This window comes from Balaenoptera acutorostrata, chromosome 1 (genome assembly GCF_949987535.1).
Source record: "Balaenoptera acutorostrata chromosome 1, mBalAcu1.1, whole genome shotgun sequence".
NCBI classification, from domain to species: domain Eukaryota; kingdom Metazoa; phylum Chordata; class Mammalia; order Artiodactyla; family Balaenopteridae; genus Balaenoptera; species Balaenoptera acutorostrata.
In genome coordinates, this window is record NC_080064.1 from 57,987,659 (window position 1) to 58,000,303 (window position 12,645).

At 40.5% G+C, this 12,645-nt stretch overlaps 1 protein-coding gene across 17 annotated transcripts in view; it reads left to right on the forward strand.

Moving 5' to 3' along the window:
• Positions 1–12,645, forward strand: part of SGIP1 (SH3GL interacting endocytic adaptor 1) — a 224,863-nt gene that overhangs the window by 203,735 nt on the left and 8,483 nt on the right. For all 17 annotated transcript variants that reach the window (XM_057530639.1, XM_057530689.1, XM_057530695.1 and 14 more), the window contains 3 exons: positions 9,950–10,152; positions 11,574–11,638; positions 12,213–12,377. In XM_057530639.1, coding sequence (XP_057386622.1) covers positions 9,950–10,152; positions 11,574–11,638; positions 12,213–12,377 — 433 coding nt within the window. The remainder of the gene's footprint in view (positions 1–9,949; positions 10,153–11,573; positions 11,639–12,212; positions 12,378–12,645) is intronic.

The window sequence follows — 12,645 nt, forward strand, 5'->3', positions numbered from 1 at the left end:
GGGGGAGGGAAGAGGGATAAAGAGAGAGACAGAGACAGAGACAGAGATATCTACTGGGCCCTGACATTCCCAGAGATTTTTATTTAATTGGTTCAGGATGTGACGTAGGTGTATATATTTTTCCAAGTCCTCCAGATGATTATAATGCACCCTGTGGATTGAAAACCACATGTTGTAAGGGAACCATTGAACGTGAAGTATCTACGTAATTGTACATTTCACAAAAATACAAATGAATATAATGTTTTTCTAGTAAGAATAATATCATCGAAGCTTTGGACATTATAACAAAGCCTAGAAAGTAGACAGAATTCACCTATTGCAATATGAGCTTGGTTTAAAGTACGATAATGAAGGCAAGAGACTGAATTCTGGAATTAAGTCAGCTTCCTACTGTCCACTGACCTTGGGCACTTAATGTCCCTGAGCCTCAGTTTCCTCATCTGCAAATTAGGAAAAAATGATTCCTATCTAGGTATTTCATAGGCTGTGAGGAGCTAACACCCTAACACATTTCAAAGTACTTTGTGAAACGTAAGTAGCCCTAGGCCTGCCATTTTGTTTTAAAGGTGCTCTGAGGAATCCCTTTTGTTGTGGTTTAGTTGTGTTGTTGTTACTGTTTTTCAACAATGCAAGAGATTGGTTGGGAGGCATAATTAGCATCTTGTGGGATCAAATCACATCATGTTTACTTTCTGGCCACCAGTAGCACCCTCCCAGTAACTGGGACAGTCACATATCCATAAAGCACCTCCCCAGGTAGAGGAACTACTAAGAAGTTGAGAACTCCTGCCGAGGACAGAGTATAGAAATGGGTGGGGAGAGTGAGTCTGCTCTGCTTTTGAGCTCTCTTAAATAACAGACTTCTAAATAAAAGTGCATTTGCAGAGGATTGGGCTGCTAAAAATATTTAAAGTTTAAAAACTTTATTATAAGGCTTATCATAGAGATTATTATAAAGTTTTAAAGCTTTTATTATAATGGTCATCAAACTAAAATTATGTCATCAAAAGCCATGTCTGTCATTTTATAAAAGAATCCACGTCTGGGTTTGTTTCTGCAGCAACCATGCCTGACTTTTTTTTTTTTTCAAACATCTTTATTGAAGTATAATTGCCTTACAATAGTGTGTTAGCATCTGCTTTATAACAAAGTGAATCTGTTATACATATACAATATGTTCCCATTTCTCTTCCCTCTTGCATCTCCCTCCCTCCCACCCTCCCCATCCCACCCCTCTAGGTGGTCACAAAGCACCGAGCTGATCTCCCTGTGCTATGCGGCTGCTTCCCACTAGTTATCTATTTTACATTTGGTAGTGTATATATGTCCATGACACTCTCTTACCCTGTCACATCTCACCCCACCCCCTCCCCATATCCTCAAGTCCATTCTCTAGTAGGTCTGTGTCTTTATTCCCGTCTTGCCACTAGGTTCTTCATGGCCTTTTTTTTTTTTTTTTTTTCCCTTAGATTCCATATATATGTGTTAGCATACTGTATTTGTTTTTCTCTTTCTGACTTACTTCACTCTGTATGACAGACTCTAACTCCATCCACCTCATTACAAATACCTCCATTTCATTTCTTTTTATGGCTGAGTAATATTCCATTGTATATATGTGCCACATCTTCTTTATCCATTCATCTGTCGATGGACACTTAGGTTGCTTCCATGTCCTGGCTATTGTAAATAGAGCTGCAATGAACATTTTGGTACATGACTCTTTTTGACCTATGGTTTTCTCAGGGTATATGCCCAGTAGTGGGATTGCTGGGTCGTATGGTAGTTCTATTTGTAGTTTTTTAAGGAACCTCCATACTGTTCTCCATAGTGGCTGTATCAATTTACATTCCCACCAACAGTGCAAGAGTGTTCCCTTTCCTCCACACCCTCTCCAGCATTTATTGTTTCTAGATTTTTTGATGATGGCCATTCTGACCGGTGTGAGATGATATCTCATTGTAGTTTTGATTTGCATTTCTCTAATGATTAATGATGTTGAGCATTCTTTCATGTGTCTGTAGGCCATCTGTATATCTTCTTTGGAGAAATGTCTATTTAGATCTTCTGCCCATTTTTGGATTGGGTTGTTCGTTTTTTTGTTATTGAGCTGCATGAGCTGCTTGTAAATCTTGGAGATTAATCCTTTGTCAGTTGCTTCATTTGCAAATATTTTCTCCCATTCTGAGGGTTGTCTTTTGGTCTTGTTTATGGTTTCCTTTGCTGTGCAAAAGCTTTTCAGTTTCATTAGGTCCCATTTGTTTATTTGTGTTCTTATTTCCATTTCTCTGGGAGCTGGGTCAAAAAGAATCTTGCTGTGATGTATGTCATAGAGTGTTCTGCCTATGTTTTCCTCTAAGAGTTTGATAGTGTCTGCCCTTACACTTAGGTCTTTAATCCATTTTGAGTTTATTTTTGTGCATGGTGTCAGGGAGTGTTCTAATTTCATACTTTTACATGTTCCTGTCCAATTTTCCCAGCACCACTTATTGAAGAGGCTGTCTTTTCTCCACTGTATATGCTTGCCTCCTTTATCAAAGATAAGTTGACCATATGTGTGTGGGTTTATCTCTGGGCTTTCTATCCTGTTCCATTGATCTATATTTCTGTTTTTGTGCCAATACCAAACTGTCTTGATTACTGAAGCTTTGTAATATAGTCTGAAGTCAGGGAGCCTGATTCCCCCAGCTCCATTTTTCGTTCTCAAGATTGCTTTGGCTATTCGGGGTCTTTTGTGTTTCCATACAAATTGTGAAATTTTTTGTTCTAGTTCTGTGAAAAATGCCAGTGGTAGTTTGATAGGGATTGCATTGAATCTGTAGATTGCTTTGGGTAGTAGAGACATTTTCACAATGTTGATTCTTCCAATCCAGGAACATGGTATATCTCTCCATCTATTTGTATCATCTTTAATTTCTTTCATCAGTGTCTTATAATTTTCTGCATACAGGTCTTTTGTCTCCTTAGGTAGGTTTATTCCTAGATATTTTATTCTTTTTGTTGCAATGGTAAATGGGAGTGTTTTCTTAATTTCACTTTCAGATTTTTCGTCATTAGTGTATAGAAATGCAAGAGATTTCTGTGCATTAATTTTGTATCCTGCTACTTTACCAAATTCATTGATTAGCTCTAGGAGTTTTCTGGTAGCATCTTTAGGATTCTCTATGTATAGTATCATGTCATCTGCAAATAGTGACAGCTTTACTTCTTCTTTTCCGATTTGGATTCCTTTTATTTCTTTGTCTTCCCTGATTGCTGTGGCTAGGACTTCCAGAACTATGTTGAATAATAGTGGTGAGAGTGGGCAACCTTGTCTTGTTCCTGATCTTAGTGGAAATGGTTTCAGTTTTTCACCATTGAGGACAATGTTGGCTGTGGGTTTGTCATATATGGCCTTTATTATGTTGAGGAAAGTTCCTTCTATGCCTACTTTCTGCAGGGCTTTTATCATAAATGGGTGTTGAATTTTGTCAAAAGCTTTCTCTGCATCTATTGAGATGATCATATGGTTTTTCTCCTTCAATTTGTTAATATGGTGTATCACATTGATTGATTTGCGTATATTGAAGAATCCTTGCATTCCTGGGATAAACCCCACTTGATCATGGTGTATGATCCTTTTAATGTGCTGTTGGATTCTGTTTGCTAGTATTTTGTTGAGGATTTTTGCATCTATGTTCATCAGTGATATTGGCCTGTAGTTTTCTTTCTTTGTGACATCTTTGTCTGGTTTTGGTATCAGGGTGATGGTGGCCTCGTAGAATGAGTTTGGGAGTGTTCCTCCCTCTGCTATATTTTGGAAGAGTTTGAGAAGGATAGGTGTTAGCTCTTCTCTAAATGTTTGATAGAATTCGCCTGTGAAGCCATCTGGTCCTGGGCTTTTGTTTGTTGGAAGGTTTTTAATCACAGTTTCAATTTCAGTGCTTGTGATTGGTCTGTTCATATTTTCTATTTCTTCCTGGTTCAGTCTCGGCAGTTTGTGCATTTCTAAGAATCTGTCCATTTCTTCCAGGTTGTCCATTTTATTGGCCTATAGTTGCTTGTAGTAATCTCTCATGATCTTTTGTATTTCTGCAGTGTCAGTGGTTACTTCTCCTTTTTCATTTCTAATTCTATTGATCTGAGTCTTCTCCCTTTTTCTCTTGATGAGTCTGGCTAATGGTTTATCAATTTTGTTTATCTTCTCAAAGAACCAGCTTTTAGTTTCATTGATTTTTGCTATTGTTTCCTTCATTTCTTTTTCATTTATTTCTGACCTGATCTTTATAATTTCTTTCCTTCTGCTGGCTTTGGGGTTTTTTTGTTCTTCTTTCTCTAATTGCTTTAGGTGCAAGGTTAGGTTGTTTATTCGAGATGTTGCCTGTTTCTTGAGGTAGGCTTGTATTGCTATAAACTTCCCTCTTAGCACTGCTTTTGCTGTGTCCCATAGGTTTTGGGTCGTCGTGTCTCCATTGTCATTTGTTTCTAGGTATTTTTTGATTTCCCCTTTGATTTCTTCAGTAATCACTTCGTTATTAAGTAATGTATTGTGTAGCCTCCATGTGTTTGTATTTTTTACAGATCTTTTCCTGTAATTGATATCTAGTCTCATAGCGTTGTGGTCGGAAAAGATACTTGATACGATTTCAATTTTCTTAAATTGACCTAGGCTTGATTTGTGACCCAAGATATGATCTATCCTGGAGAATGTTCCATGAGCACTTGAGAAAAATGTGTATTCTGTTGTTTTTGGGTGGAATGTCCTATAAATATCAATTAAGTCCATATTGTTTAATGTATCATTTAAAGCTTGTGTTTCCTTATTTATCTTCATTTTGGATGATCTGTCCATTGGTGAAAGTGGGGTGTTAAAGTCCCCTACTATGATTGTGTTGCTGTCAATTTCCCCTTTTATGGCTGTTAGTATTTGCCTTATGTATTGAGGTGCTCCTATGTTGGGTGCATAAATATTTACAATTGTTATACCTTCCTCTTGGATCGATCCCTTGATCATTATATAGTGTCCTTCTTTGTCTCTTGTAATAGTCTTTATTTTAAAGTCTATTTTGTCTGATATGAGAATTGCTACTCCAGCTTTCTTTTGATTTCCATTTGCATGGAATATCTTTTTCCATCCCCTCACTTTCAGTCTGTATGTGTCCCTAGGTCTGAAGTGGGTCTCTTGTAGACAGCATATGTATGGGTCTTGTTTTTGTATCCATTCAGCCAGCCTGTGTCTTTTGGTGGGAGCATTTAATCCATTTACATTCAAGGTAATTATCGATATGTATGTTCCTATTCCCATTTTCTTAAATGTAATGGGTTTGTTATTGTAGGTGTTTTCCTTCTCTTGTGTTTCTTGCCTAGAGAATTTCCTTTAGCATTTGTTGTAAAGCTGGTTTGGTGGTGCTGAACTCTCTCAGCTTTTGCTTGTCTGTAAAGGTTTTAATTTCTCCATCGAATCTGAATGAGATCCTTGCTAGGTAGAGTAATCTTGGTTGTAGGTTTTTCTCCTTCATGACTTTAAGTATATCCTGCCACTCCCTTCTGGCTTGCAGAGTTTCTGCTGAGAGATCAGATGTTAACCTTATGGGGATTCCCTTGTGTGTTATTTGTTTTTTTTCCCTTGCTGCCTTTAATATGTTTTCCTTATATTTAATTTTTGACAGTTTGATTAATATGTGTCTTGGCGTGTTCCTCCTTGGGTTTATCCTGTATGGGACTCTCTGTGCTTCCAGGACTTGATTAACTATTTCCTTTCCCATATTAGGGAAGTTTTCAACTATAATCTCTTCAAAAATTTTCTCAGTCCCTTTCTTTTTCTCTTCTTCTTCTGGTACCCCTATAATTCGAATGTTGGCACGTTTAATGTTGTCCCAGAGGTCCCTGAGACTGTCCTCAGTTCTTTTCATTCTTTTTTCTTTATCCTGCTCTGTAGTAGTTATTTCCACCATTTTATCTTCCAGGTCACTTATCCTTTCTTCTGCCTCAGTTATTCTACTATTGATCCCATCTAGAGTATTTTTAATTTCATTTATTGTGTTTTTCATCATTGCTTGGTTCCTCTTTAGTTCTTCTACATCCTTGTTAAATGTTTCTTGCATTTTGTCTATTCTGTTTCCAAGATTTTGGATCATCCTTACTATCATTATTCTGAATTCTTTTTCAGGTAGACTACCTATTTCCTCTTCATTTGTTAAGTCCAGTGTGTTTTGAGCCTGCTCCTTCATCTGCTGTGTGTTTTTCTGTCGTCTCATTTTGCCTATCTTACTGTGTTTGGGGTCTCCTTTTCACAGGCTGCAGGTTCGTAGTTCCCGTTGTTTTTGGTATCTGTCCCCAGCGGCTAAGGTTGGTTCAGTGGGTTGTGTAGGCTTCCTGGTGGAGGGAACTAGTGCCTGAGTTCTGGTGGATGAGGCTAGATCTTGTCTTTCTGGTGGGCACGTCCACGTCTGGTGGTGTATTTTGTGGTGTCTGTGGCCTTATTATGATTTTAGGCAGCCTCTCTGCCAATGGATGGGGTTGTGTTCCTGTCTAGCTAGTTGTTTGGCATAGGGTGTCCAGCACTGTAGCTTGCTGGTCATTGAGTGAAGCTGGGTCTTGATGTTGAGATGGAGATCTCTGGGAGATTTTTGCCGTTTGGTATTACGTGGAGCTGGGAGGTCTCTTGTGGACCAGTGTTCTGAAGTTGGCTCTCCCACCTCAGAGGCACGGCCCTGATGCCTGGCTGGAGCACCAAGAGCCTTTCGTCCACACGGCTCAGAGTAAAAGGGAGAAAAAATAGAAAGAAAGAAAGAAAGAGGCTATAATATAGTGAAGTAAAATAAAGCTATTGTAAAGCAAAGCTATACAGACAAAATCTCCCCCAGAAGCATATACATATACACTCACTAAAAAAAGGAAAAGGGGAAAAATTAATATCTCCTGCTCCCAGAGTCCACCTCCTGAATTTGGGATGATTCGTTGTCTATTCAGGTATTCAACAGATGCATCACATCAAATTGTTTGTGGAGTTTTAATCCGCTGCTTCTGAGGCTGCTGGGAGAGATTTCCCCTTCTCTTCCCTGTTCGCACAGCTCCTGGGGTTCAGCTTTGGATTTGGACCCGCCTCTGCGTGTAGGTCGCCTGAGGGCGTCTGTTCCCCGCCCAGACAGGACGGGGTTAAAGGAGCAGCTGCTTCGGGGGCTCTGGCTCAACCAGGCCGCGGGGAGGGAGGGGTACGGAGGAGGCGGGGCGAGCCTGCGGCGTCAGAGGCCGGCGTGACGTTGCACCAGCCTGAGGCGCGCAGTGCGTTCTCCCGGGGATGTTGTCCCCGGATCCCGGGACCCTGGCAGTGGCGGGCTGCACAGGCTCCCGGGAGGGGAGGTGTGGAGAGTGACCTGTGCTCACACACAGGCTTTTTGGAGGCGGCAGCAGCAGCCCCAGCGTCTCACGCCCGTCTCTGGGATCCGCGCTGATCGCCGTGGCTTGCGCCCTTCTCTGGAGTTCGTTTAGGCGGCGCTCTGAATCCCCTCTCCTTGCGCGCAGCGAAACAAAGAGGGAAGAAAAAGTCTCTTGCCTCTTCGGCAGCTGCAGACCTTTTCCCCGGACTCCCTCCCGGCTAGCTGTGGTGCGCCAACCCCTTCAGGCTGTGTTCACGCCGCCAGCCCCAGTCCTCTCCCTGCGATCCGACCGCAGCCCGAGCCTCAGCTCCCAGCCCTGCCCGCCCCGGCGGGGGAGCAGACAAGCCTCTCGGGCTGGTGAGTGCTGCTCGGCGCCGAGCCTCTGTGCGGGAACCTCTCCGCTTTGCCCTCCGCACCTCTGTGGCTGCGCTCTCCTCCGTGGCTCCAAAGCTTCCCCCCTCCGCCCCCCGCAGTCTCCGCCCGCGAAGGGGCTCCTAGTGCGTGGAAACCTTTCCTCCTTCACGGCTCCCTCCCACTGGTGCAGGTGCCGTCCCTATTCTTTTGTCTCTGTTATTTCTTTTTTCTTTTGCCCTACCCAAGTACGGGGGGAGTTTCTTGCCTTTTTGGAGGTCGGACGTTTTCTGCCAGCGTTCAGTGGGTGTTCTGTAGGAGCAGTTCCACGTGTAGATGTATTTCTACTGTATCTGTGGGAAGGAATGTGATCTCCGCGTCTTACTCTTCCGCCATCTTCTCCCCTCTCCCCCATGCCTGACTTTTAAGCGCAGCCTGCCTTCAGGACCCTTCCACGTGGTGTCCATATGTGCAGGCATTACTAGGCCAATAAAGAGCTGTTTATATTCTTTAAAATCAGCAAAACTCATACTCCATGAATAAAACTGCAAGGGCACAGACACCACCCACACGGCCCCTGCAGTGCGCATGTACTTGTAAAAGGTACATAGAAATAATAACCTTGCAAGTTTTTCACTGTGGGCCCAGGATTCTAGTTGATATTATTGTCTTATAACTTTTTGTTGTTTCTTCAAACCTGGATTTTCCTTAGTCAAATTCACAGTTGTTTCTAACTAGAATTGACAGTAGACAGTAGAACGTGGTACTGCCAGTTAGGAGACCTGGGTTCAGGTCCTTACTTTGGCAAATTCCAAAAGGAGTATTAATAACTTGCTTTGTCTAACTCGCTGGTTTGTGAAGAGCAAATATGATAAGAATATTAATAGGTAACATGTATTAAAATGTTAACTCCTTACTGTATATGAGGCACTAGGCTGAGTGTTTCATATAAAACATCTTCTTCAATCTTCCTAACATCTCTAGGCATAAATATTATTATCATTTCTGGGACTTCCCTGGCAGTCCAGTGGTTAAGAGTCCGCCCTTCCAGTGCAGGGGGCGTGAGTATGGTAAGGGAACTAAGATCCCGTATGCCACACGGTACAGCCAAAAACTTTTTAAAAATTAAAAAAATATATATTATCATTCCCATTTGGCAGATGAGGAAATAACTGAGGCACAAAGAAGTTTTTAGTGACTGGTCAAAGATCACTTAGCTTGGAAGTGACAATCAGAACTCACACCCAGATATATCTGAAAAAACCAAAAACACTAATTTGAAAAGATACATGTTCACAGGAGCATTATTTACAATTTGCCAAGATATGGAAGCAACCTAAGTGTCCATCAATAGATGAATGGTTAAAGAAGATGTGGGGTATATGTGTACAATAGAATACTACTCAGCCATAAAAAAGAATGAAATTTTGCCATTTGCAGCAACATGGATGGACTTGGAGGGCATTATGCTAAGTGAAATAAGTGAGACAGAGAAGGACAAATACTGTATGATACCACTTATATATGGAATCAAAAAATTCAACAAACTAGTGAATATAACAAAAAAGAAGCAGACTCACAGATATAGAGAACAAACTAGTGGTTACTAGTGGGGAGAGGGAAAAGGGAAGGGGCAATAGTAAAAGGTACAAACTATTAGGTATAAAATAAGGTACAAGGATATATTGTACAACATGGGGAATATAGCCAATACTTTATAATAACTATAAATGGAGTATAACCTTTAAAAATTATGAAACACTATGTTGTGCACCTGTAACTTATATAATATTGTATAGCAACTCTATTTCAATTAAAAGAAAGAAAGAAAGAAAGGGAAAGAAAGAGGAAGGAAGGAAGGAAGGAAGGAAGAAAGAAAGAAAGGAAAAAAGACCTCACACCCAGGATTGTCTGCCTTCTTGGCCTCAGCTCCTAACCAGTGTGCTACCAGCTCCCTATCCGACATAAAGTGCATTGTAAACTCTAAAGTGCTATAGAAACTTTAATAATTGATTTTATGTTTTTAATCTGTAACAGTTCACCTGAAGCACCCAGCTCTCACTCATATGACACCCTTCATGGTGATTTTTTTACTGAGTGCTCATTTGTGAACAGCACGAACAACATTATGACTTTTTGATATCTAAGAATATTCCAGTGGGAGATAATAATAGCTTCTGGGTTTCTTTCAGATTAATAGTCAAGCCTTAAATGTTCTCTTTCCTGTCTTTGCCAAGGTGTCAGCCCAGGGCATTCAGTCCACGCCTCTGAACCTGGCAGTGAACTGGCGATGTGAGCCGGCAAGCACTGACCTGCGCATAGATTACAAATACAATACGGATGCAATGACAACGGCCGTGGCCCTCAACAATGTGCAGTTCCTGGTCCCCATAGATGGAGGGGTAACCAAGCTCCAGGCTGTGCTCCCACCAGCAGTCTGGTAAGGAGCCATCAGTCCCCTTCCTCTTCACCAAAGGGCTCCTGGGCAAAGGGATCACAGACTTTTTAGCATTTGTGCTTCCTACAGGAAGAGATCACAGCAGGCCTGGGTGTCAGGGTTCAGGGCAGAAAACAGAAGCTGCTATAGCTAATTTCAAGCAGAAAATGATTTAACACATGGCTTTAGATGTTCACACAAAAAAAGAGGAACAAGCTTTAGACTGGATCTCCAAGAATATTTCCCAGAAGATTGCAGAACTGGCCCACCAGGGGAGCTGCTACCTCTGCTACAACCAGGAAGGAGAGAAATTAGAAGGCTGTCAGTGGAGCCATTGAATTCAAGAACCCACCACCCTCATGAGAATCCAAGGATAAGAAAGCTCCTACTGGCACAGCCTACGCTGCTTCTCAACAACTACAAAACTGAGACTGGACTGGAGCACTGTTTAACAAGATCCCCACATCGGTTAGGCTCCTGACCAGCAGAAAACAGCCCCAAATCATCAGGAAAATGGCCTGTGCCTCCCTTCTGTCCTCCAGATCTCAAGTAGTACCTATAACTGATGGACCCTAATCTGCATCTAAGACCCTAATTACAAGGGAGTCTTGAGTTTCATTTTGCAGCCTCTGGACTATTCAAAGGCACACTAGAGAAGGTATGGGAACAGAAACAGAATAGACACTGAGTACCACTAGCAGCTGTTAAAAAAAGCCTTTTCTCCTAAGGAAAAATACTCCAGTTTTTCCATATGATTGTTAGAAGCAAAAAGTAGAACATTAAAAAAGAAAAAAAAAAAAGAATGTCAGCCATGTGACAGCTCCAATTTAAATTATCTGAATTAATTGATCAACTAACACTTCCCATCTATTTATTCAGTAGATGTGTTTAAAAAAAAATTTAACTGCATTGTCCTCTAAATGTTTATCTCTCTGACAGTTTTGTGACTAGTTACAATAAGGAAAGAGAAAGGAGAGTATTTATGTATGGATGAATGGATAGATGGATGGATGGATAGACAGATAGAAGGAGGGAGTGAAGGAGGAAGGGATAGATAGATAGATAGATAGATATAGATAGATAGATAGATAGATAGATAGATAGATGGAAGGAGGGAGGGAAGGAGGAAGGGATAGATAGATAGATAGATAGATAGATAGATAGATAGATAGATAGAAGGAGGGAGGGAGGGAAAGAGGAAGGAATGGATGATAGATAGATAGATAGATAGATAGATAGATAGATGGAAGGAGGGAGGGAAAGAGGAAGGAATGGATAGATAGATGATAGATAGATATAGATAATGCTTTAATTGTAGCTAAAATTTTTAAGATCATTTTTATTAACACTATCTGGAAAAATATGACATCCATTAAACAAAAACCCTTGCATATGAAAAAGTCTTTTACCTACTTTATTTTTAGGAATGCTGAACAGCACAGAATATTGTGGAAGATTCCTGATATTTCTCAGAAGTCAGAAAATGGAGGTAATGTAATCACAGGCTTATTTTATTTAATATATAAAGCTGAAATAACTTTCAGATATTAGAAAACTATTAACCAAAATACATTTAGCACTAAAAGTAAGCAAAATATTTCAGTTCACTTTGGTATATACTTATTTTAACCAATAAAAGAAAATAGTTCTTCAATGAATCCTCTGCTACCTCTTTTCTGCCCAAGACCCCACATCAAACAGACCATACTTTAAGCAGAGAAGAGCTTTTAATGAGGCATATTTCCATTCTGTATCAGATCTCACACTCCCTGATAGTTAGATATTTTTCACTTTCCTCTGATATTAATCATAAGCTGGAAAATACATTGCCTTCCAAGCAGCATGCTTCCAAATTTTGAAGTACCATTTGGCTGAATTACATTTTTATCAGTGTGCAAAAAAGTCGTCAATAATATTTAATGATAAATTTTATTCTATTTATACTGAAACATATACTACTTTCTAGTAAGTTCGATTTTGCACATTAACTTTGAATACAATTTCCAAAGTTATATCCAGAATGTTCTGTTGACTGTTATCTCGTAATAATACTCTTTTTGTAGGAGTGGGCTCTTTATTGGCAAGATTTCAGTTATCTGAAGGCCCAAGCAAACCTTCCCCATTGGTTGTGCAGTTTACAAGTGAAGGAAGCACCCTTTCTGGCTGTGACATTGAACTTGTTGGAGCAGGGTATAGATTTTCACTCATCAAGAAAAGGTTTGCTGCAGGTAAGTGGGTATCTTGTGAGTTTCATTTGCAAGCAATAATGTTGCCTTAGCTACTCTTCCTTAAGAAGGAATAGGCTGTGATTTTCTGATCATCTTCCTCCTCTTCTTCCCCACTCCCAACCCCCATTTCCCATCACAATCAGAAAGCAAACCAATTGTTGAATGAAGTAAAAATAGGACAATGAAACTGGGAATCAGAAATTAGGAAGGTCCTGGATACTTATCATGGCTCTGGCTATTTCTTATATGGTACTGACCTGTCATTCCC